The sequence below is a fragment of the Podarcis liolepis genome (assembly GCF_965112155.1).
Source record: "Podarcis liolepis genome assembly, chromosome: 3".
Classification (NCBI taxonomy): domain Eukaryota; kingdom Metazoa; phylum Chordata; class Lepidosauria; order Squamata; family Lacertidae; genus Podarcis; species Podarcis liolepis.
In genome coordinates, this window is record NC_139557.1 from 84,246,387 (window position 1) to 84,269,431 (window position 23,045).

Below are 23,045 nucleotides of genomic sequence, written 5' to 3' on the forward strand. Positions count from 1 at the left end.
GAAAAAGCCACTGTTATTAATACAATGGTACCCTGCAAGACGAATGCCTCGCAAGACGAAAAACTCGCTAGACGAAAGGGTTTTGCGGTTTTTGAGCTGCTTCGCAAGACGAATTTCCCTATGGGCTTGCTTCGCAAGACGAAAACGTCTTGCAAGTTTGTTTCCGTTTTCTTAACACCGTTAATACAGTTGCGACTTGACTTCGAGGAGCAACTCATAGAACGCGGTGTGGTAGCCTTTTTTGAGGTTTTTGGTGATTTTTGAAGCTTTTCCAAAACTTTTCCGACACCGTGCTTTGCAAGATGAAAAATTCGCTAGACGAAAAAACTCGCGGAATGAATTAATTACGTCTTGCGAGGCACCACTGTACGTATTTGTGCTTTGTTGTAAATTTTATTTATCTACTATGACATTTATACCCGTTCTTTGCTCTGTATGGAACTCAGGATGGCATACATGCTGTTTCTAGTCCATTTCCCTTCCAGGCACTGACCAGACTCACACCTGCATAATCTATCGGCAAAGATGTCACATCTTGTACCTTGAGAACATACCCTCATACTCTGTGAAATATGTATATGTGTCTCTTAAAATGTAACTTCGATATATGTAACTAGAATTTCTGTTTCCTCTTGATGGCTAACTTTCTGCAGGTGCCCTGGGAAAAAGGACAAGATTTCAGGAAAAATATGTAGCACAGCTCATATTAGATGTTCAAAGGGAAGATGGCATCCTCCTTCCTCACCGTGAGCTTAGTCCAGCACCTTCCCCACTTGAAGATTTAACAAAGGTATAGGAGTTTTTCTTTTGAAATGTAATGTGTTGTTCAAAATAAGTAGATTGCCATGCTTGCCTGTGTATGTCTTATAAAAAAAGGATAAAGGGGATTTTGAAGGCCAATAGAAATTAAGAAGAAGAAGAAGAAGAGTTTGGATTTGATATCCCGCCTTTCACTCCCCTTCAGGAGTCTCAAAGCGGCTAACATTCTCCTTTCCCTTCCTCCCCCACAACAAACACTCTGTGAGGTGAGTGGGGCTGAGAGACTTCACAGAAGTGTGACTGGCCCAAGGTCACCCAGCAGCTGCATGTGGAGGAGCGGAGACGCGAACCCGGTTCCCCAGATTACATGACTACCGCTCTTAACCACTACACCACACTGGCTCTCCACATAATGTGTATGAAACGTACAGTTATAGTAGCATTTCTTTTATAATGTATAAATCTTACCTCATTGTGTGCTGTAAAATGGTAATGGCAGATTTTATATATACAGCATGTATGTGTGTATGTGTATATGTATGTATGTATGTATGTATGTATGTATGTACTTAGTGTGGTGGATAAATCCACAAAGCTTTGGCCATTTTAGCAAGAACTTTCCTGGAGCCTAATGATGCACACACAAAATTCTTTCATACTGCTGTGTGGTCTCAAATATATATTTGGTGCAACATCCTTAGAAACTGCTGCCACCTTAAATCATAGAGGAGCAAGGGAGAGTGCCATCATGCATGTGTGCTCACTTGTTTGTTTACAGAGGCAGTTTCCTGTTCAGGAGCATTGTGTTTGGGCTGGTGCTCTACTGATAAGCATTGCCTGTATGGTTGTTTGCCTTTCACTAGCAGTGACTCAAACTAGATTCAGACTACAGCGGGAAGATGTGGAAACAGTATCCTGTTGTTACCGGAAAAATCCGAGGGCTCCCTTGGACAAAACAAAGACACCAACCAGGATAACTTGGAGCAAAACAGCAGCCTGTAGGCTTGGCCTTTATTGAACTGTTGCAACAGGGTGTTCCCCTCACTTGCAAGAGAGAGGAAAGACCCAGAAAGATGGTGTGCAAGACCTTATAAAAACTTTTGAAATTCCCATCCTCTAGGTCAAAGCCCACCCCCAGAAACATCATGCATACATTACAGAAAGGAGGGGTTGAGGGAGGAGTTGTGGTGGTAACCTGAGTGTCCTGTCACCTGGCTGGTTCCTCCTTTCCTCCTCCCCATGAGTCACTTCCAGGAGACAAAGGGGAGTTGGCAGTTTCCTGCCCCCAGAGGGAAGATCTGATCATTGTCCTTTGCTTCAGTCCATGCTGAATCCACTCCCATATGCAAGTTCTTTGTGATCTTGATGGTCTTCTGTCTAGGACCATCAGGGTTGGCATAGCAACTGGGCAGGGCTCCTGTGGATGTGCTGGGATGGTGAAGGGATTATGGCTGGCCTGTATCAAACCTTCCCCATTTTGTAGTCCTTCCTTCATGGAGTCAAATAAAAGTGGAACAGTGCAAATCCGATGTATGGTTGATTTTTCTATGAATTTATAACAGAAGCGTGGTGTATGTAGTGTGTGAGTGTGTGTGAAGTTTGTACAAACTGAATGATTGGGGTGGGGGGTTCCTGCTACACTGTGTTACCATGGATTTGTTGTTGAAAGCAGTTTCAGTGAATAGCCTTTGCTATTCTAGGGCAGTATTCAATGAAATAGTTGCATGCATGCAAGCAGGGGGTGTTCTGGGCGGGGAAGGGCGTCCGCCCCGGGTGCCATTCCAAAGGGGGGGGGGGTAACAAAATGCCAACCCCCAATCGGCGGCACCTCCTAGGGTGCTTGCTGTGCACCCCCAACGCACGCCACACACCCCACAGACGGCGCACCATGCTTCCCGGGATGCGCACAGCTCCAGGTGCCGGAGCAAGTTGCTCCGTCTCTGCATGCAAGCATTGCTACTAGTGCAGTGATATTCTCATGCTGTTGCACCATCCTCAAACCTGCTTTGGAGGGTTTTGGGGAAACCCAGAACAAATTTAGGGGTGCACGCAGGGAGGAGAGGGAGAGAACGTTTCATTGTATAGGAATAAATCATTGTGCTGGCAGAATGTTTGCCCTAGCGCTATCTCCAGTAACATCTGTGTAGGCCATACAGAGTACAGGGAAAGTTCACAGCAGCCTGTATTGCAACCTGGAGCAGCATGCTGAGGTAGACATGCAGTTCTCTGCACTATGGTCCATGTGTTCCTCCACATTTGCACATGGCTTAGCATTAAGTCTAAACAAGGGATACTGGTTTGTTTTGCTTTATAGATGTGATCTGTCTCTTAAGGTTTGTTCATAGTTTTCTGATTAGATATAATGATATACTGGGGGTTGTTGTTTCCTTCACATGCTTGCAAAGAGGAGCAAAGCAGCCCAGATTGCCACATTCACAGCAAGCCATTAACTAGGGTCCAGTGTGACATGTTTAAAAAATGCCACTTGGTGTACATGTACATTTAAAAGCTAAGTCATTAGATATCAATAATATTAATCAGTCTAGCACAGTGGTTTTCTAACTTTATATTCTCATGGATAATTTTCCACATCGGCTTTACTGAAAAACCCTTTAGCAACCATCGCAGAACCTGTGTGTGTTAATTCTGTTTTCCATTCATGGTTCTACAGCTCTGTCAGTTGTCCTGCATTATTTTAAAAAATCATCTTCAATACAGTTGTTTTTCTACTAGGAAAGATAATACATTTCTTTTTACTGATAAGTCAATATGAGAATTTATATTTTTGGCAGAGTTCAACACCAATGCTGCTGTTAAGGGTTTTTTTTATTGTAATTTTCAAATAGCTGAGCAATTTTAATGTGAATGATCACTTATGTGATTTTCCCCCCCACCCAACAGAATTATGATTTAAATGATGACACAGTGTTAAATGAAATAAAGTTTGCAGAATCTCATCAGAACCAGATGCCTGACTTATGTGCAGAAGAGCTTGCTGTTATCCTTGGAATTTGGTAAGATGATATCCCTTGGTTCCACTTTGTCACTCTCTCAAGTGTATGGCTGCAGCAAAATGATGATTCCATAATAACTTGTTGGTGAAGTACTTTTGGGGATGAGGTTAGATCCACACATGCACTTGCCTGTAGGGCTGGTTGAAGATTCCTTCTATTTGTACCTTCTTCACACAAAGCAGGAGACTAAGGGCCAGGTTAAACTCAGTTGTGGAGCTATTGGAAGTCAATGCAATGAGTCCCATAGTGCAATGGAACTTCTCCCCCATATCTGCTTGGGAGAAGAGAAGGAAGATTATACCATCTAGAAAGCAGAAATGTTTGTGCTGATGAAATGTTCTGCTTAGAGTGACATTGAATTTCATGTGATTTGACTGCTCTTTCGCTTTAACAGCTTGGTGTATTATAAAATATATCTGATCTGATAATCTGAAAGTTTTGTACATGATATTTATAGCTGCCTCACAAGTTTTGAAAATGAATTTCAGAATGTTTATATTTAACAGACAGTAAAATTTGACTGATTGGCAGGTGTTGGATTAATTTCATTAATCCCTCTTTGGAGGTTATTCTCTGGGCATCTCTCCTTTTTCTTCAGCTGGACATCTTAATTATATGTTAAATCCAGCTGAAAATGTTGTTGGCTATTGTGTATTGTATTTTTAATACTGTATTGTAATTGTCAGACAACTTAATGTATTTAATTGATTAGCAATAATTTTATTTTAGCTGATTTGTACCCAAAATCTTCATCCAAAGTTGCCTGATGTGATTAACGATATAAAATGCAAAAACCAGTAAGGCTCAGAATGTGATTTTCCCCCCTTCTACGCAGCATAGACTTTCAGAAGAACAACCCGGTTCATAAGCTCACAGAAGAGGAGCTGCTTGCTTTTTCATCAGTAAGACACTTACCTATCTCCACTTGCATTGTGTTTAAACATTGTTTAATCGCTTCTCCCTCTGCACATAGTAGAAGGAGCAGCCAGATTGGGCCTGGTGGTCCTGCCTTGTTCAGGGGATGGTCTGAAAATGCCTTCTGTGCCCATATCGTTGAACACGCAGAGGCCCTTGGGCACAGCTAGAAATCCTGGGTGATAAAGTTTCACAGTTGTGTGGAGGGATCTGTATAGATTATGCAAAAGTATTTCTTAAACCACTTTTCGTTTGCATCGCAAACTGTTCATGGCTCTCTATCAGGTGTTGGGAACCTCAGTCCTATGTGTGAAATTGTGGCCCTCCAAGCAAGCCCCTCTGTCTGGCTCTTTGAACTCTTCCCCAGGCAGCCCCCTTCCCTGACCCTGCTTCGCACCTCAATGTTTTTGCCTGGCTGGAATGTGCCCTTGAGCACTGACAATGCCTCTTGCTTGTCTGGCAATAATAACAACCATCACCATCATTTATTACTTATACCCCGCCCATCTGGCTGGGCCTCTCCAGCCACTCTGGGCAGCTTCCAACAGAATATTAAAAACACAATAAAACATAAAACATTAAAAACTTCCCTAAAAAGGGCTGCCTTCAGATGTTTTCTAAAAGTCAGATAGTTGTTTATTTCCTTGACATCGGATGAGAGAGTGTTCCACAGGGCGGGTGCCACTACCGAGAAGGCCCTCTGTCTGGTTCCCTGTAACCTCACTTCTCGCAGGGAGGGAACCGCTAGAAGGTGTCTGGGCAGAACGATGGGGGTAGAGATGCTCTTTCAGGTATACTGGGCCCAGGCCGTTTAGGGCTTTAAAGGTCAGCAGCAACACTGAGGGGTGTGTAAGTTTTTAAAAACTAGCCTGCTGTACAAAAGTAAAATGTACATATGTTGCTCCAGCCATCGCTAGCAAGCGGCCAGAAGAGAATGTGGCCCTGAGGAAGAAGGGTCCCCCATCCATGCACTATGCTGTTTGTCTAAAGTGCCATCTTCAGTTTGTGTGTGGCATGTAGTCACATTCCTAATAGTTGTATGGGAAAGCAATCTAATCCCGAGAACTAAGTGTTAGACATGGAGTAATTGCCTGACAAAATTGTCTTGGACAAATTGCTTTACATGCTCAATCCCCACTGACCAGGAGTGGTGTTCGGTGACAGAGATTACCTAATATTTTGACAAGTTCAAATACATGTCCGAAAGCTGTTCAGAGTTCAAAGTTGTTTCTGGGCTTTGGGGGCTGATGGTGGGTGACTTGGGGGAAGCTGGAAATGTGGCTTGCTTCCAGCTTTTGGTATGATGCTACCTTAATGAGCACATTTATCAAAGAAGTATTCTTCTCATGGTTGAAACAGAGAAAAATGTTACAGTATTTAGAAGCTCCTTTATATCCATAAGAATTCCCATCTATCTTTGTATTTTGCTTTGTGCACCGTTTCATTACTGGAGAAAATACAGCAATTCTCCCCCAAGTGAACTGAATGAGTGCATTCTGGTTTCCTTGATTTCTGTTCTAGCTGTTTTAAAATTATGAAACCAGAAAGGCTCGATTAAGAGGTTGGCTTTATGAATGGCTTTGTTCCTATGCCTGCTAAAGCTTTTACTGAATACTGCATTTGAGATAATACCGGGGGGGGGGGGGGGACGGACGGACAATAATAGCCACTTGTAGCAGAAATTTAGGCTTGTATATATGGTATTTTTCATACCCAGTTTTATTTGTGTGTCTTGAAGTAATGAAGCTCTTATTTTGGGCAAATTCTTCATGTAGGGAACATGTATACTGAAACAAGTCTAGAGAAGCTTACTCCAAAATACATTGTGTAGACTTTAAGGTGCCACTATACTCGTTTTGTCTGCAAATGGCTAGCATGGCTGCCCCTCTGAAAGTTATTACTACTGTGCCATCTAGTGGCTGATTATTTGAATACAAGTGCACCAGTGCACCTTCTGTCGCTCAGTGAAGGAAATTTCAAGGAAACTTTTGCTGCCCGTGAACGATGTATTGCCTGTTGTCAGCCATTATACTTATTGCTAGTGTTAATACTGATCATATTATTTGTCAATTCGTTGATGCAGAAATTGGCCATGGGGGAAGAACCTTCTCAAAGCATCTTTCTTTTGCACTAAGTCTCTAACCTTCACTGTACTTCAGGAAGTTGTGGAAAAATAAAAGGAAAGTTTCTAGTTCTCAGGTGCTTTTGGTTAGAAGCCTCCAATTATATTTGCCAACACCGTAAGCATCTTCTTGGTTTATGCAAAAAAATTAATTACAGAAAGAGAGTTTTTCAGTAAAGCCAAGATTGATGTTTGATCCTAGCTCCGCTAACATCAGATACACTGTTGTGTGTATGTGTGAGCAGGCATCTTCTCAGCCTACATGTGGATTCCTAAATCTGCAGGCTGGTTAGATGGTTGTCATACATTCATCTGATATCTACTTAAATATGAGACGTTTCAAGATATCTTGAAGCATCAGCATCCATACAGCTCTTTTTAAAGTGAGTCGTGAGTCACCACTTCATTGTGGGCATTGTAGCTCAGAATCCCAGTAACCATGTTGATCTGTCAGCACACAAAAATCCAGATCAAGGTTGGTGATGTTTTGATGAACCCAATGACTTTTTTTTTGTATCGAACACCTGCATTTGAACAAAAGGCCAGGGGAAACAGTGAAGGATGGGTAATTGTTGTTGTTGCTGCTTCAAGAGAGGTCCAACTTAACTTTCAGCAGCCTATGTTCCTTCCATACCCCTAGTCTTTCTCAGGGTTTTTGATACAGATAGGTAGCCGTGTTGGTCTGCCATAGTCAAAATAAAAAAATTCCTTCCAGTAGCACCTTAAAGACCAACTAAGTTAGTTCTTGGTATGAGCTTTCGTGTGCATGCACACTTCTTCAGATACACCTTCCGCCACAGAATCCAAACAGATGTGACCAGAAAACACCATCGCTTACAACAAAATCTAAACCATGCTGTAAGGGGAGCCATAGATAATCTCAGAAACAACCCAGACATTATTATTAAGTGTGTATCTGAAGAAGTGTGCATGCACACGAAAGCTCATACCAAGAACTAACTTAGTTGGTCTTTAAGGTGCTACTGGAAGGAATTTTTTTATTCAGGGTTTTTGAGTTGAGCAGGCTGTTATCACTAGAGGAAGTCCCAGCCTTTTCTCATCAGGAACCTTAAGTTTCAAATTATATTGGTTGGCCACTTCATTCAATATACACTTGATTTCTCTTATTCTTTCCCTCCTTGCACTCCATCAGAGCTGTGGCAATCCATAACTCACAGTCCCCTCCATCTGGAATACTTATCTCTTTCACTTAGCTTTCCTTCCACAATAATTGGTAACAATTCCCAACTGTATGGCTGTTGCTTCCCCTTTTGCTGTTCACCTGAGTCTCCTGATCAGGGTGGGGGAGGCCTATATTTCCATCCCCATCCTTTCAGCCAACTTTCAGCCCGGCCATGTTTCTTCTTGGCCACAAGGCCCAAATGGGCTGAAGACGGGAGGCATTCACAGACAGTGCCTTAAAGGCAGCATATCTGGTACTTTATTTATTTCAGACATTTGTATCTCCTGTTCCAGGTGGCTTCTAACTAAAAAAAGGTGAATAATACTGCAACATTCAGAAGCAAAGGTTTTTTTAAAAAAAAATGGGATAGAAGCATACCTAATCATATATTTTTTATCCATTATGTGGTTCTGTTGCATGTGAACTGCCTCACGCTCCCTGCTGAAAACAAAATATATACTTGCAGTTCTTGCTGTGCAGCAGTAGTGGGGAACTTCTCTAGTCCAGCAAACTAGACTGTGGTGACCTCAGGCCAGGTTTGAAAGGTGGGTGCTGCTGCCCACCTGCCAATTACTTGACACTGCAATAACATCAAGTGGCCTTTTCTTTTGCCACCGGGAGTCTTCCAAAGCCCTTTCATAGCACTTAGAAGAGGAACTTCTGAAGATCTGACAGAAGCCCTGTTCAAAGCGCAGGGCTAGATAGCACTTTGGAGTGGAGCTTCTGAAGAAGTCACCCATTGGCACTGCCTTCCAACACCCTTTCAGCCAAGTCTGGCTCTTATCAGCCATTTGCTGTGACATCAGGTGTAGGGAAGATGGGTGTGGCTTTGCTCTCAGGGGCAAAGTGGGGAGGCCTGTTGAAGCCTTCATGCCAGAAAATTTCCACTCCATACTCTAGAGCAGTGTTTCCCAACCTTTTTTGGGCAAAGGCACACTTGTTTCATGAAAAAAACCTCGAGGCACACCACCATTACAGCCCCGTGACGTCAGCGTGCAGCGTCACGCCGGGAGGGACATGAATTGCTAGCAAATTACATAATCACCTCCTTGAGGGCTGGCTCATCTTCTCCGAAGGCAGAACCCCATTAATTAACAGGACAGACTCACACCATAGCCAAGACGAGGGGGGAAAACCTCAGTCATGCACAGTCATGCACATGTGGGGGCTAAATGAGGACGAAGACCGGGCAGAGAGCAGGGTTCAAATCACCCCACCTGGCCAGGACAATCCCTGGGTGCTCCCTTGGGCCACTCGCCTGACCCACCTCGCAGGGCTGTTGTTGCGAGGATAACACGGGGAGAACCACGCGCGCCCCCGGGAGCTCCTTGGAGGAGAAAGCGGGCGATGAATGCAATGCACGAAATATATGAGAGGCGACCAGGTTTTGCAGGTGAGGGGCCCCCGCCAGCCTCCGCTTCCAACACCCGGCGCAACGACGCCGAAGTTTCCCCCCGGGCTCGGCTCGGGGAGCAGCGCTGCTCCCCCCCGGCTCCCCTTCACCCTCCCGGCTCTCTCTGCCGCCCACTGGGGACCCCCCTCACCTGCCAAGTCTGGAGTGCCAGTGGAAGTTGCATGCATGCATGCAGGGCGCCGCGTTGCCATTGCATTGCACTGCACTCCATGCAACGCCTGCACGCATGCATTGCCTTGCACGCCCGCCAAGGGGTCTCCCCGCGGTCCGATGCGTCCCCCCCGGCGCGGATGCAGCATTGCAAAAATAAAAACCCCCCGATGCAGCCCTACCTGTGGGGCAGCCTCCGCCTCCGCCGCTCCGCCTCCGCGGGGATCCCCGGGCTCCATCCTGCCGCCCGATCTCCGCGGGGGCGCAGGCAGGCTGCGCGGGGTCTGCACGGAAGAGCCCCTGCCCGCCCGCCCGCCCGCCGCCGCGCTCATTCCATGGCCGGGAGAAGAGCGCTTCAAACAAAACGCCCGGCCCGCCAGGCCACGCTGGGAAACGTAGTTTGCGCGCCCCGCGCGGGCGCGGAGCCCAAGGGCGAGGGGACTACGGATCCCGGCAGCCCCCGCGCCGGGGACAGAGGGGGAGAGGCCGGGTGCAGGGATGGAGGGACGGGTGGGCGAGCGAGTGAGTGGCAGCCGCCAAGCCTTGGCCGAGAGCCAGGAAGGGCCTCCCCGGAGGAGGAGGAGGAGGGAGGCGCAGAGCGGGAGGGAGGGAGGGAACCCCAGGGGTCATCTAGTGACGGCGCCCCAATCGAAAATTTGACTTAAAAAAAAAATCTTTTGAATTTTTTAATTTTTCCCGCGGCACACCAGGCAACATCTCGCGGCACACTAGTGTGCCGCGGAACAGTGGTTGGGAAACACTGCTCTAGAGACAGTATTGATACGGACCCACACCTAGGTAAATAGATTTTTCATACTTCATCCACAATCCAATGAGGTGTTGTTGTATTGTAGGCAGGAGTTGCTTTGATCTACAGCAGAATCCTCTGCCACAAATTGCTCTTGAAATTCCTTGAGCTTCAAAAGCAATTTTATCTGTGATGTGGAAGGGCTTGTATGGATTCTTGTTTTGTGGATAGTTGCTCATTACAGACTCCCCCACCCTCCCCAGCTGCCACTCAGCGCTGCCGAAAAATCTGCTGTGAGGGATTGGAAAGACCTTTTCAAAACAGCATGCCGGGTTGTATGGGGTAAATTGGAACGAGCATTTTCCTTCACAGCACAAAGAGCTCTGCTGGTCCATAGGATCTTCCTCAAGTGTGTTTGTTTGTTTAATTATTTTTTGTTTAGAGTTCTTGTAAACCTCTCAACATTTAAAAATTCCAAAGTATTATGTAAAGGATAAAATGTGCAATAGAAAATGGCATATAAAGGACACAGGATGCAGTTTAGTACTTTTCACAATGACCGATACAAACGTCTTTAGCATATGCTGAAAGCAGAATATTGTGAGGGCAATTGAGGAACAAAGCGAGAGTCAAAATTGGTTTTTAATGAAAAATCAAATCACATACAGTTTCTAAAACAGTCTGAAATTTTCCATATAATTGTGTTTTTAAAGATAAATCTGCCCTACTGAGCTTTTATCAGTTCTTTTGAGATTGAAACTGGCGCCTTAATATGAATGGATTAATGCCCTAGGAAACCATTAAGAGCAGTTTTTAAGGAAATAATTTTAAAAACAATTGAAGCATAAATACAATTGTAATGCTGATCTTGTATCTATTTTTATATTGTCAACTTAAATAGAAATAAACTTAAATCAGTTTGTCCTTCTTGTTTTATTACATTTGGCCATTCTTGAGGACCCAGCGATGAAAACAATTGTGCTTTTGATAAACTCAATTTTAATATCTTAAAGGTATATAGAGCAAGTCACTGTTTTTCTCCAAAGTATATAAATTTGGGCTAGAACACTAGCCCGTGTTCTTTCTTCAAATATTTCTAATTTATATGGGAGACTTTTAATAGTATTACAGTTTAAACTTTTTGTCTTTATGTTCTGTTTCTGCTGCTTGCCTCCACTTGCTTGGTGAAACATAGGAAAACATTTTTAAAATCAGATAACGGTATTAAAAGGGGTAAGATCAAGGGGACAAGAGAGCTGTCAAAACTGATAGACTATTGTCTGGTTCAAAGGTGAACCAGATGGTGAAAATAGCTCTGCATTCCACCTCGTTGATCCTTATTTTTCATAAATGTTCAAATCCTGTTGACATATGGGAAGGAAAAAGATCCATACATACTTTTTCTCACCTCTGCACCTCCTCTAGTCTGGATACATTTCATAATTTCCCCAGAGACTCCATTTTTAAAGAATCTCTCTTAGCAACTATTGTATTATATAGGGTGAATTAACAGGGGTGTGTTGTTAATTTTTTTTTTAAGTGGGTTGGCTCCAAAGAAACATGAAAAGAAGGAAAATATTAACTAATATTTCTTGCAAAACCTCGCCTAAGACTTAGTTGTATATTATGTGGTCCCTGTAGTTTCCATGCTACTGTTTGGTGGAGAGGTTTTGGAAATAGAAGAACATATTTTCTTACAAAAGGCTCTAGCATAAGATATGAAACAGCCTTTCAGTGAGTAGGACATCTTTCGTATATAGACAGGCACCTTTGTATCCTTTGTATAAATACAAAATGAATAAATTCAAATGCAGGTAAATCTAATTTCTATGGGCACAAAATCTCTTCTTTTTAAGTAACACTGTGCATACCATCTTGGTTCCCGTCCAGGAACACACTGATAGTTTTTTGAACTTACAGCACTGACAGGTGTTAGAACAGAACTATCATCTCTCATCAGTGCTATTTAAACAGAGGCCACTGAAGTTGTATTCTTGGGTTTGCCCCTGATGTTGCTGGGATTCCCCTTCCCTCTCCATGTGTGTTTAAGGTGAATGTTTACAGCAGAGACACCCTGATTTCCCAGGGGTTTTAATTGTGGGGGTAGCATCCTCGGGTATCAAACACAAGAGGATCTGGGAAGAACTGGGTGATAATTTGGGCAGGCTAAATAAAAGCATAGCCTTGAAGCCCTGCTTGTACCCATGGTGAGTAATGCCAGAATAGGGCTGTGGTGTTTGCCAATCGGCTGCAATGCAAGGCAGGAGGAAGGAAGCCCATCTTGTGTCCTAGTGGCACATCAGAACAAACAGACACATCTCTGGTTCTAATGGGAGTTTAGCAGAGAACTGCCTAGCTGAGCCCAGTGTCCTTTCTTGCTTCTTGCCTTACCTAACAGCTCTTCAGTGTTATGAATTGCTCCAGACTGAAGCCTTTCAAAGAGCTGATTTGCTCCTGTGAGGTGGAGTCCCAAACTCGCCAACCGCCAGTGGCTGTGACATGAGTACTACTGATTGCTGTTACTGAATGTGCCTTCCCCAATGCAGTTCACTTTTTGTACACCTGCTAAGAATAACCTATATGTTCAAACCCATTTGTCTTGACTAGAAGATTGTAAAAGCACCACTACAGAGGTTTTAGGTTAGGCAACATTATTTGGAGAAGCATTCTGTCCCCTCTCTACAGGTGTTATAATACAAATAATTCTAATGAAATGAGCTTGGTGAAGATCTCACATGAAAACATTGGCTGTCTTTCTCCCTTCTGTTAAACTTTTTCTCTCTCCATTTCTGTCTTTGTGCTTTTATGTCACGCCAGTTAATTTGTGGCGGTCTTCTATTCCCGAAACCTTAGCAATGTAAAATGCTGGTACTGTGTGTGAAATTAGGCTTCCCCTGACAAAGCTCTCTTGTTTCTTCACGCTTTCTTTCCCTATGTCACTATTTTCTCTGGCAGCCTGGTAGACAACTGGCCTGGTGTGTACCTAAAGATCTTCTCCCTCTCGTTTGTCTTTGGCCAGCTGTATCTTCTGTGAGTCATTTGGTCAGGAAAGACTTTGACTTCTTTATAGCATGAAAACAGTATTACAACAGAGTGCTGTTTGATCTGGCATAGTGTTTTAGAATGCTAAAACAGTTCGTTCTTTAAAATGTATCACTTTTCCAACCTTTCATCCTGGTTTACCCCAGTCTCTGCTGTAACCATAAGAGGTGCTTTTATGTTCTGTCTTAAAACTGAAGTTTCAAATGACATCTTAGGAATTTTTCTTAAGACAATTCTTTCCCCCCACTTGATTATTGGTGGCTCATGTATACTGGAGAGGCCTGAGGAAACACTTTTAAAGAACTTTTATATATGTAGTCTATCAACTTCCCTTTTTATTAAGTTTTGTTGGGCAAATGATTTTGGTGTACTGGGAGAATGGATTTGTTCATACATGGGGGATCCACAGTTTTGCTTCCCATGGTGAGTACCAAGAGAGCCTCTGGCCAGCATGATTCCTAGGCCTCCTCCTAACTCTGAAGTTGCAGGAACACCCCCAGGGCAAGTATTTGACACAAGTCTCAATTTGTGTTGGCTCTGATTTGTTTGGTGTTCTGGGTGCCCGGCAATGGCAGACCAGCTAGCGGGGGAGGAGTAATTTAAAAAATAAAATAAAAGGAGAAATGGCTTGCACTGAAATATTGCAAGTACTGATTGAATCTGAAGCATGGCTGACCTTGAAATAATACATGCTTTGTTCCAGTTCACTGTCTAAAATAAATAACATTAGAACAGTCTATTTAATATTAGAGAAATGTTAAAACTGTTTTTAAAAGGTGTAAGACAGAAATTAATTCACACATTTTCTTTCTAAATGACTCGCTCGAAGACGTCTTCATTTCCAACTCCGTATTCCCCAGGGATTAAGTACAATATTAGCATACACTGCATTCATTTAGGAATTCTTGTTGTACTGTTAGCTATTGTCTATGAAAATCCTTGAACTCTGGCATTGAAAGTTAAACCCTTTTCATAGAAATCCAAATTCCTGATTTATTGCTGTTGAGATTGGGCCTTTAGAAATATATACTGATGCACTATGATGTGGTATGGAAGGCTGCGCTTGCTTGGTTTCAGGAGCTGGTCCAATCTAAACATCTAGTTGGGGTGGGAAGACAGTGTTGCAGTCAAATATGGCTAAAGTGGCTTTCAGCCTAACACAGAATAAATGATATGTTTAGAGTAAGGTACATGTTGGTAAAATGGCTCAGCTCTACTTGAAGTGCAAATGGAATCCACGCCTTGTGTAGCTTTAGCCTTCACTCATTATTGAAAACCAATTCTTTAAACAAAATAGTGAACGGACTCATTTTCCTCGCATGAAAAAAAGGTTAATTGCAAGTCTCTTCTGATGAAAAACATATTCCAGAACTGAAATGTGTATTGAAACCCTGTCAAAAATGAATTAAGATTCCCAATAAGAGCTGTAGGAGTTTGAAGAAATTTCCCTGGTCTTGGCTGTAAAACTTTGGCACTGCTTTGCAGCAAATTAAAACCAAGAATAGTTGATGCCAGCTATACCACAATGGCTTGTTCATCTCCTAACATTGCCCATGAACAGGATGTAAGTCTCTGTTATAAAAGGTATTGCAAGAAAAATCCTAGAGGCTATTGAAACTATCAAGAATAATCTGCACTAAAAGATGTAGGCAGACGCAAAAATGTTGGCATTACTAAGTATGAATTTTATATATGAAATGAGGATAGCCAACAAGGTGTCCCCCCCCCCGGTGTTGTTAGGCTTGTTGTTGTTCAGTCGTTTAGTCGTGTCCGACTCTTCGTGACCCCATGGACTAGAGCACGCCAGGCACTCCTGTCTTCCACTGACTCCCGTTAGGCTACATGTCCCATTATAGCTCACCATTCTGGAGGGAATCACAGTGGCTATCCTGATGTAGAATATTACACTCCAAGACACTTGAATGTTTTAAAACACTTAGATCCCTTTCTTCTAAATGATTGGCCAACGAATCAGCTGAAATGCTATCTAAAGCTACCTGTTCTAAAGTAAATTATCAAATGCAGCTTTGGAAGCTAAGATACTGGGCACAGTTAAGTGTGTCAGCCTGGATCAATGCAGTTACATAAACCAATTTCTCGGATGTGTTTCTGAAACAGCAGTTTCCCATCACATGTGGCAACCCATCTTTTAAAACTGAGGGCAGTTTCAAAACAAATGTGTGGCATGGTATGTAAGACTGCCGGTAGAATGTGAGGAAGTCGATAATTCCACTGGACATACACTGGCTGCCCCTTTCCTGTTACTTGGCTTTTCTCACTGCACAAGCAGCAATGCATTGAAGAAACAGGATCCAACAGTTAACCATGGCTTCCCATTATCTACAAATTCATAAACTGGTTTCAAGACAAGCCAAGATAGGAAGCCATCAAACAATGGTTTCACATTTTGGCTTCTTTTGAATCCTAGCTTGTTTGGCCATTCACGTGACACAAGGAGGAAAGTAGCTGGAAAGAGGCTGCCCGTAGGTGCCAAATCAGTCAAAAGATATCAGCTGTAGTGCATTGTGTATGTTGCTGCGACGTCCATCTGGGTCCAGCATATGCATTTTGGTTGATTGCAAGGGGTTACCATGCAAGTGTCTGTCAGGCTTTGGACACTACATTACTCCCCAGTGGATTTTAATACAGTTTTGATAAGACACCGAGAACCATTTGGACAAATATGACTGGGACTCTGTATTATTGTTTTCCTGGACTACATTTTGTGATCTGTTTTGCGATGCTTTGCCGGACTGATGGGATGTGAACAATCTGAATACAGCAATAATGGATTTGCATATCGTGATTTGGAGGGACACAGCAGTATCTATAAGTGATTCCTTTGTTGGGACGGAATGTACTTGGAAATGGGAGAGGTGACTCTTGTTGCTTTTCAGTGTCTCCAGAAGCTCCGCTTTATATGGGACTATAGGCAGTGCTTGAATTATGGTAGGGGAAAGGTAGCCCCATCCCCCAAACTAGCCAAATCATAGCTTGATTGCAGCCTTCTATAAAAGGGTGCTAAGGTGGCTGTTGGAAAAGGGTAAGCAGGTAGGGCCCCTCTAATCTCTCCACTCAGGCAATTTGACTCCCCCCCTCTCTCCTTGTGTGTCCCTGCATTCTGCCAGATCTGCTTTGGGTTCTCTACAACCCCCCAGAGAAGATTGGGGAGGTGTGAGCAGTGCACAAGGGAAGAGAGGGAGGGAAAGTTCCATTGTACTGTATGCTTTAGAAATGTGTGTTTGTTTCTTTTAAAAACCTAACAAAAAACAAAGAGTATTGTGTTTGGCTCTGGCTACCATATTCTAAAATCGTTGTTGGCAAAAGCTTAGATACTAAAAGTTTGAGAATGCAATAGAAAAGAGACTTACAGGACAAAACTAAGAATCAGAGTTGCCCAGTAGTTAAAAAGATTGCATTATAGACAATAACTAAGAGGTAATAGATATATTACGGGACGCGGGTGGCGCTGTGGGTAAAACCTCAGTGCCTAGGACTTGCCGATCATATGGTCGGCGGTTCGAATCCCTGCGGCGGGGTGAGCTCTCGTCGTTTGGTCCCAGCTCCTGCCCACCTAGCAGTTCGAAAGCACCCCTAAGTGCAAGTAGATAAATAGGTACCGCTTTATCGCGGGAAGGTAAACGGCGTTTCTGTGTGCTGCGCTGGTGCTGGCTCGCCAGAGCAGCTTCGTCACGCTGGCCACGTGACCCGGAAGTGTCTCCGGACAGCGCTGGCTCCCAGCCTCTTAAGTGAGATGGGCGCACAACCCTAGAGTCGAACACAACTGGCCCGTACGGGCAGGGGTACTTTACCTTTACCTTAATAGATAGATATATATATATATATAAAAGAAACATCTTTTAGGCTGTAAGAACAGTCGAGCAGCAGAGCATGCTGTTGATTGCAGAATTGTCTTCTCATGTTTGGTGGGTTTAGCTTTGGGATTCTATCTACAATATAGGTGCTTGGCACTTGCTGGTGGAGATGACTCCCTCATCAAGTGCCATAATGACTCATAGCCCGTTCTTCAGCTTGTTTGGCTTTCAGTAGCTGTGCTTGTGCTCCTGCCATTTACGCATTCACTCATGTTGTCATTCTGTTACTAAAGTCAATCCATTTTGCTGCTATCCTCTTCCCTTCCTTCTGTGTCGCGTCTCGCAAAGATCATTAGATACAGTAACCAATTTCAAAGTCTGACCAGATATTCTCCCCCTTTGAAAAGTTTCCTGGTTGAAATAATTGTTCAAGGCCTTCCTATCCAGTGCATCAAGATATTGGAGGCAAGGCAATAAAGCATCATGCTCCATAACTCTTAAAAATGTCTCTTAACTGTAAAATTAGCAGAATGAAACCAACAGTGTGTAAAAAGTCTTGAGCTGCTTTAGGTAACTGCAGTCCATTAAGTACTGGGTCTGGGACAATCATACAATAGTCATGCTATTACTGCCGTGGTTGCAAGGATTATTCAATAGCATTTCAAATTTTCATCGTCCGGCAACTCTCATTTATGATGGTCGCTTCACCACATTGTCAACATAGCAGCCAGTGAAAGAAAAGCTTCCACGTAACTGGGCCATTGAAACCATCTCTTATTAGCTTTTGAAGTCAAGAATTGTGTGGACACAGAAGTATATCTCGAATAATTGGCTTGGATCCTGAGACGTGCAAGCTGAACTGCAGTTCCACTGTAAAGTTTTCCTCCCTTTCCTCATCAATGCAGCCCCTGAATAGTGTAGGCCAGAGCTTTCCAAACTTTTCATGTTGGTGACACGCTTTTTAGACGTGCATCATTTCACGACACAGTACAGTGGTGCCTCGCAAGACGAAAAGAATCCGTTCTGTGATTCTCTTCGTCTAGCGGTTTTTTTGTCTTGCGAAGCAAGCCCATTGAAGGATTAGCGGATTAGCGCTATTAGCGGCTTTTAGCAGCTTTTAGCGGCTTATCTGCTGATCGGATCAGCTGATAAGCGGCTTAGCGGCTTAGAAAAGGGGGGGGGGAACCAGCAGGAACTCGCAAGACATTTTCGTCTTGCGAAGCAAGCCCATAGGAAATTCGATTTGCGAAGCACCTCCAAAACGGAAAACTCTTTCGTCTAGCGAGTTTTCCGTCTTGCGAGGCATTCGTCTTGCGGGGCACCACTGTAATTCAGTTTTACTAGCAAACCGGAGGTTAAACTAACCCCTTTCCAGCCCCGACAGGAGCACAGTGAGCATTTGCGCGACACACCTACATACTGTAGGCATCACACTAATGTGTCATGACACACAGTTGGGAAAGCTCTGGTGTAGGGTATAGCACAGTGGGGAACCTCTGGAAGGGGGTACCTTATATGAATGGAAGTACATTTACGCTTGCACATAGTGCTGTTAGATCCAAACCATTCAAATTTGATACAGCCTTTTGTTTAGCATTTGATGGTTCCCTTCAGTGGCAAATGGAAATGTTACCTCTTTTTTTGCTATTTTTTTCTACCTGCAATTTAAGCAATTAGCCTTACTCAGCTAAAAATGGCAAATTATCTTCTACTAAGAAAGAGTACAGTCATTTAATGGTTCCTTTTGTGCCACATAAATGCATGAAATGCTATTTTGAAATGTATTGATACCAGCGACATAATAAAGGTAAAGGGACCCCTGACCATTAGGTCTAGTCGTGGCCAACTCTGGGGTTGCGGCACTCATCTCGCTTTATTGGCCGAGGGAGCCGGCGTACAGCTTCCGGGTCATGTGGCCACCATGACTAAGCCGGTTCTGGCGAACCAGAGCAGCTCACGGAAACGCTGTTTACTTTCACGCCAAAGCGGTACCTATTCATCTACTTGCACTTGATGTGCTTTCGAACTGCTAGGTTGGCAGGAGCAACATAATACACAACAAATAATCTCAGTATGTAGTTATAATGCTACAATAAATTAATGCCCACTTTGTTGTATTGGTATACATCTTTGAATCGCCAGTTAGATATCAAGAGTCATATTAATTGTCAGATATTGTTTATAGTTTACTACCTACTGTAACTCAAGTATCCTGGAGTACCACACAGTAAGATTTCTCATCTTCCACTCACTAAAAATAAATGCTTTGTCCTTTTTCTTTCCCTTTTCCCCAGTATCTGCTTTCACAACCAAAATTCTGGGCAATTCAAACTTCTGCTCTGCTTCTCCGAACGAAGCTTGAGAGAGGAAGCATTCGTCGAATAGAACGGGCAATGAAACAGACTCAGGTAAGAGGGGGTTTTTTTGGTATATAGGGTTTTTTGGTATATAGTTAAATCTCTCTTCCAATTTTCTGCTCTTGCTATTTGAAGTGTTTTCTTTATTCTTCTTTCAAATAAAGAAACAATATAAATATTCAGGGCTTTTCATAACACTTGAATTACTTGCATACTTTAGTTATTTCTAAATCTAGCGAACAAAAATTTTCTGTAGGCTATTTAGAGCTGCAGCTTTTTTTGCAGTCTTGGTGAAGGATACCCAGGGATAGAAACCTGTTTCTGCTTGGATCACCATTATTAGATTGTGGCAGATGATGTTCTGCCTCTGTACGGTATTGGCCAAATAGCTACTGGTAGCAAGCACAAGGACAAAATGTTCAGGAAGATCAAAAGATATTAGAAGTGTAGAGAACAAACTGAAATGTCAAAAATATCTTTTGAAAAACTGCTGAAGTATTTTTACTGATTACAGCTGCAGGCCTATGGACATTTACTTAGGGAAAAAGTTCCATCAAGCTCTCTGGAATTTCTGGGTGAACATACAGGATTGAGCAATAGTTGATATCGCTAGTAGGGTTTCTGCAATGTTTAATGCAAAATCCAAAAAATGCTGACAGATTAATATTTTTATGAAAATATATTGCCTTTATTTTGGTGTACACATGCTATTTTCTTGAACCGGGCTAAGGATTTTAAGGCAAGTTTTTTTTAAAAAAATATTGAAGTCTCATTCGAAGCCATGTTAAGGAATTTGTTGATTTGTTACTTTTCAGGCTGCCTAAAGTGATAATGCTGTAGTTTTAGTTACCTGTCAGAAATCTGTCATTGCCTGTCTTTGTGGGAATTACAAGCAGATACAAGTTTTGATCTGTATGATTATTACACCAGAATCTCATGCAGCCAACACTGTTCCCACCTAATCATATCTTTGCTTTTATAATGCAGTTATTGTGCCTGTTAGCATTCGATAGTTTCATATTTTCTTTGCTGCTGAATCATGGAAATTTTCCTATTTAGGATTTCTTGTATGTGTTTCATTCACAGCTAAACAATTTTCCTATTAAGGAGGCAAGTGGTGTGTCATACTAAAGGTGCCTTTAAAAATTGCTTAGCAAGCAAACTGGTATTCTAATGGGTAGGGCTGTCTGTCTTTAAGACTGAAAGGTCACCCAAGACTATTTCCCCCCCTTAATCAAACACAGATGTGGTTGTGGTAGCTTGTGTCATATGGCAATTCATTACTAAAAATGGTCTCTTTAAGTGTCATTTTCTACAATAATTACCACTTTTGTACAGGGGGCAAAAAGGGGAGCAACAATTTGCCACTTATTTGGTTAAGAATAAGTGTGGCTGTCCAGTCACTATCGTAGTGAATCTGGCCAAAATTCTTCCCGAAAAGCATTTCTTGAACATTTGATTCAATTGAAATAATTTGTTGTTAGTGATGTTTTTGTATCTTAATTTTAAGTGGACATTGTTCGGTTTGGTTACGTAGTTTTTAATGTGTTTTATTTTTATGACTACTTTGCTATATTTGTAATTATGTAAAGCTTTTCATATTGTAAGCCACCTTGAGCATTGTTTTAACTGTGGAAAGGTGGCATACAAATAAATGGTGATGGTGATGGTGATGTTTGTAACAGGGTGCCTGCTGCTGGAGTGCTGTCTCCCACCCATTGCTGCTCTCTCAGGATCAGAAAGAAGACTTGCAGCCCTCTCTCCTGTCGCAAACCCCACCATTAGAAAAGCCATTCCTGAAAACTGGGGGTTCCAATTATTATTATTATTATTAATTATTAATTATTATTATTATTATTTGTAGCCCGCTCATTTGGCTGGGTCTCCCCAGCCACTCTGGGCAGCTTCCAACAAAGATTTAAAATACATTAAAATGTCACACATTAAAAACTTCCCTAAACAGGGCTGCCTTCAGATGTCTTCTAAATGTCTGGTAGTTGTTGTTCTCTTTGACATCTGGTGGGAGGGTGTTCCACAGGGAGGGCGCCACTACCGAGAAGGCCCTCTGCCTGGTTCCCTGTAACTTGGCTTCTCGCAGTGAGGGAACCGCCAGAAGGCCCTTGGTGCTGGACCTCAGTGTCCGGGTAGAACGATGGGGGTGGAGACGCTCCTTCAGGTATACTGGGCCGAGGTCGTTTAGGGCTTTTTAAAGGTCAACACCAACACTTTGAATTTTGCTCGTAAACGTACTGGGAGCCAATGTAGGTCTTTCAAGACCAGTGTTATGTGCTCTCCAGCCCCCCAAAGCATGCTTCCCTTGCATATCCTCAAATAAATGAAAACAAGAAATTCAGAAGTTCTTCCTTGACAGATAGTTTTGCTGTCTTCTGGCTCCTATAAAATTCTGGATAGTTCTAAGAGAATTCCAGTAGCTTAAGATTTTGCAACATTAGACTAGCGAGTTTGGGGTTTTTTTTAATCAGCTGCAGCTGTTACTTTTTTGTGGTTTCTTCAAAAGAGAAGCAATGTTGGCAATTAAAACAAGTTACGGTATAATTTATCATCACTGAATAGTTCAAAAGATTTATTGGAAATGTGTGTTCGACAGAATGAAACTTTGAGCTCTTTGTTTTTATGTTGACTGTATTCCTAATATAAAAAGTGGTCTTATTTCAGCAGAGGGGCCTAAAATCCTGTGAGTGTCATAAACCCTTTTCACTTTATGTGGTAATCACATCCTCATATGGGTAAACAAGAATGGAATGTTATATTTTAAAATACAGTGATCTTAATTTAAAACGCTTTTTTAGCAATCACTAAATTGGTTCCCTCTGCATTCTATAGAGGTAACCAATAAATATTACTTTTGTACACAGAATCTTTTATCTCATAGTTTGCACTGGAAATTGATGAAAACAAGATAAAATGAAGTAAAAGCACATGAATCATTTTTAGTGGAGGTCTTCGTAAATGAGCCATGTTTCTAGGCTTCCAATATTCATAGAATCATAGAGTTGGAAGGAATCGTGAGTATCATTTCTTCCCAACACCCTGCAAAGCAAGAGTCTTTCTCCCAAGCCCATTTGTTTAACTCCTTCAGCAGACCCTAGGAATGCCAGGGGATTCAAAATGTAAGCTGTTGGAAGTGTTCCCTAAAGCAGGGGTGTCCAACAGGTTGACCACGATCTACTGGTAGATCCCCGGGAGATTTTTCTAGATCGCCGTTGATCGCTGAGTCCCTTTCCTTAGCATTGGTAAAATCAAATCTGGCCCCACCCCCTCGCCCCACCCTCCAGAACAGAAGACGGTGTTTACTCAGTGAGGCTGTTTGTTTCCCCAGAAATTTGTTGGTCAGTGGCTGTTCCTCTTTTCCCTCAACAACTTTGACCTGAACTCCCAAAAAACGGGTAGATCACTGCCAGTTTTTAATTCTGTAAGTAGATCGCAGTCTCTTGGGAGTTGGCCACCCCTGCCCTCCCTAAAGTACAGTGGTGCCCCACAAGACGAATGCCTCGCAAGACGAAAA

At 42.8% G+C, this 23,045-nt stretch overlaps 1 protein-coding gene across 1 annotated transcript in view; it reads left to right on the plus strand.

The window, feature by feature from the left end:
• TTC27 (tetratricopeptide repeat domain 27) overlaps window positions 1-23,045 on the plus strand; it is an 87,468-nt gene that overhangs the window by 18,223 nt on the left and 46,200 nt on the right. Inside the window, exons 7-10 of the mRNA XM_083497084.1 lie at window positions 654-790; window positions 3,661-3,773; window positions 4,609-4,675; window positions 19,457-19,570. Of these exons, the coding sequence (XP_083353210.1) occupies window positions 654-790; window positions 3,661-3,773; window positions 4,609-4,675; window positions 19,457-19,570 (431 nt within the window). The remainder of the gene's footprint in view (window positions 1-653; window positions 791-3,660; window positions 3,774-4,608; window positions 4,676-19,456; window positions 19,571-23,045) is intronic.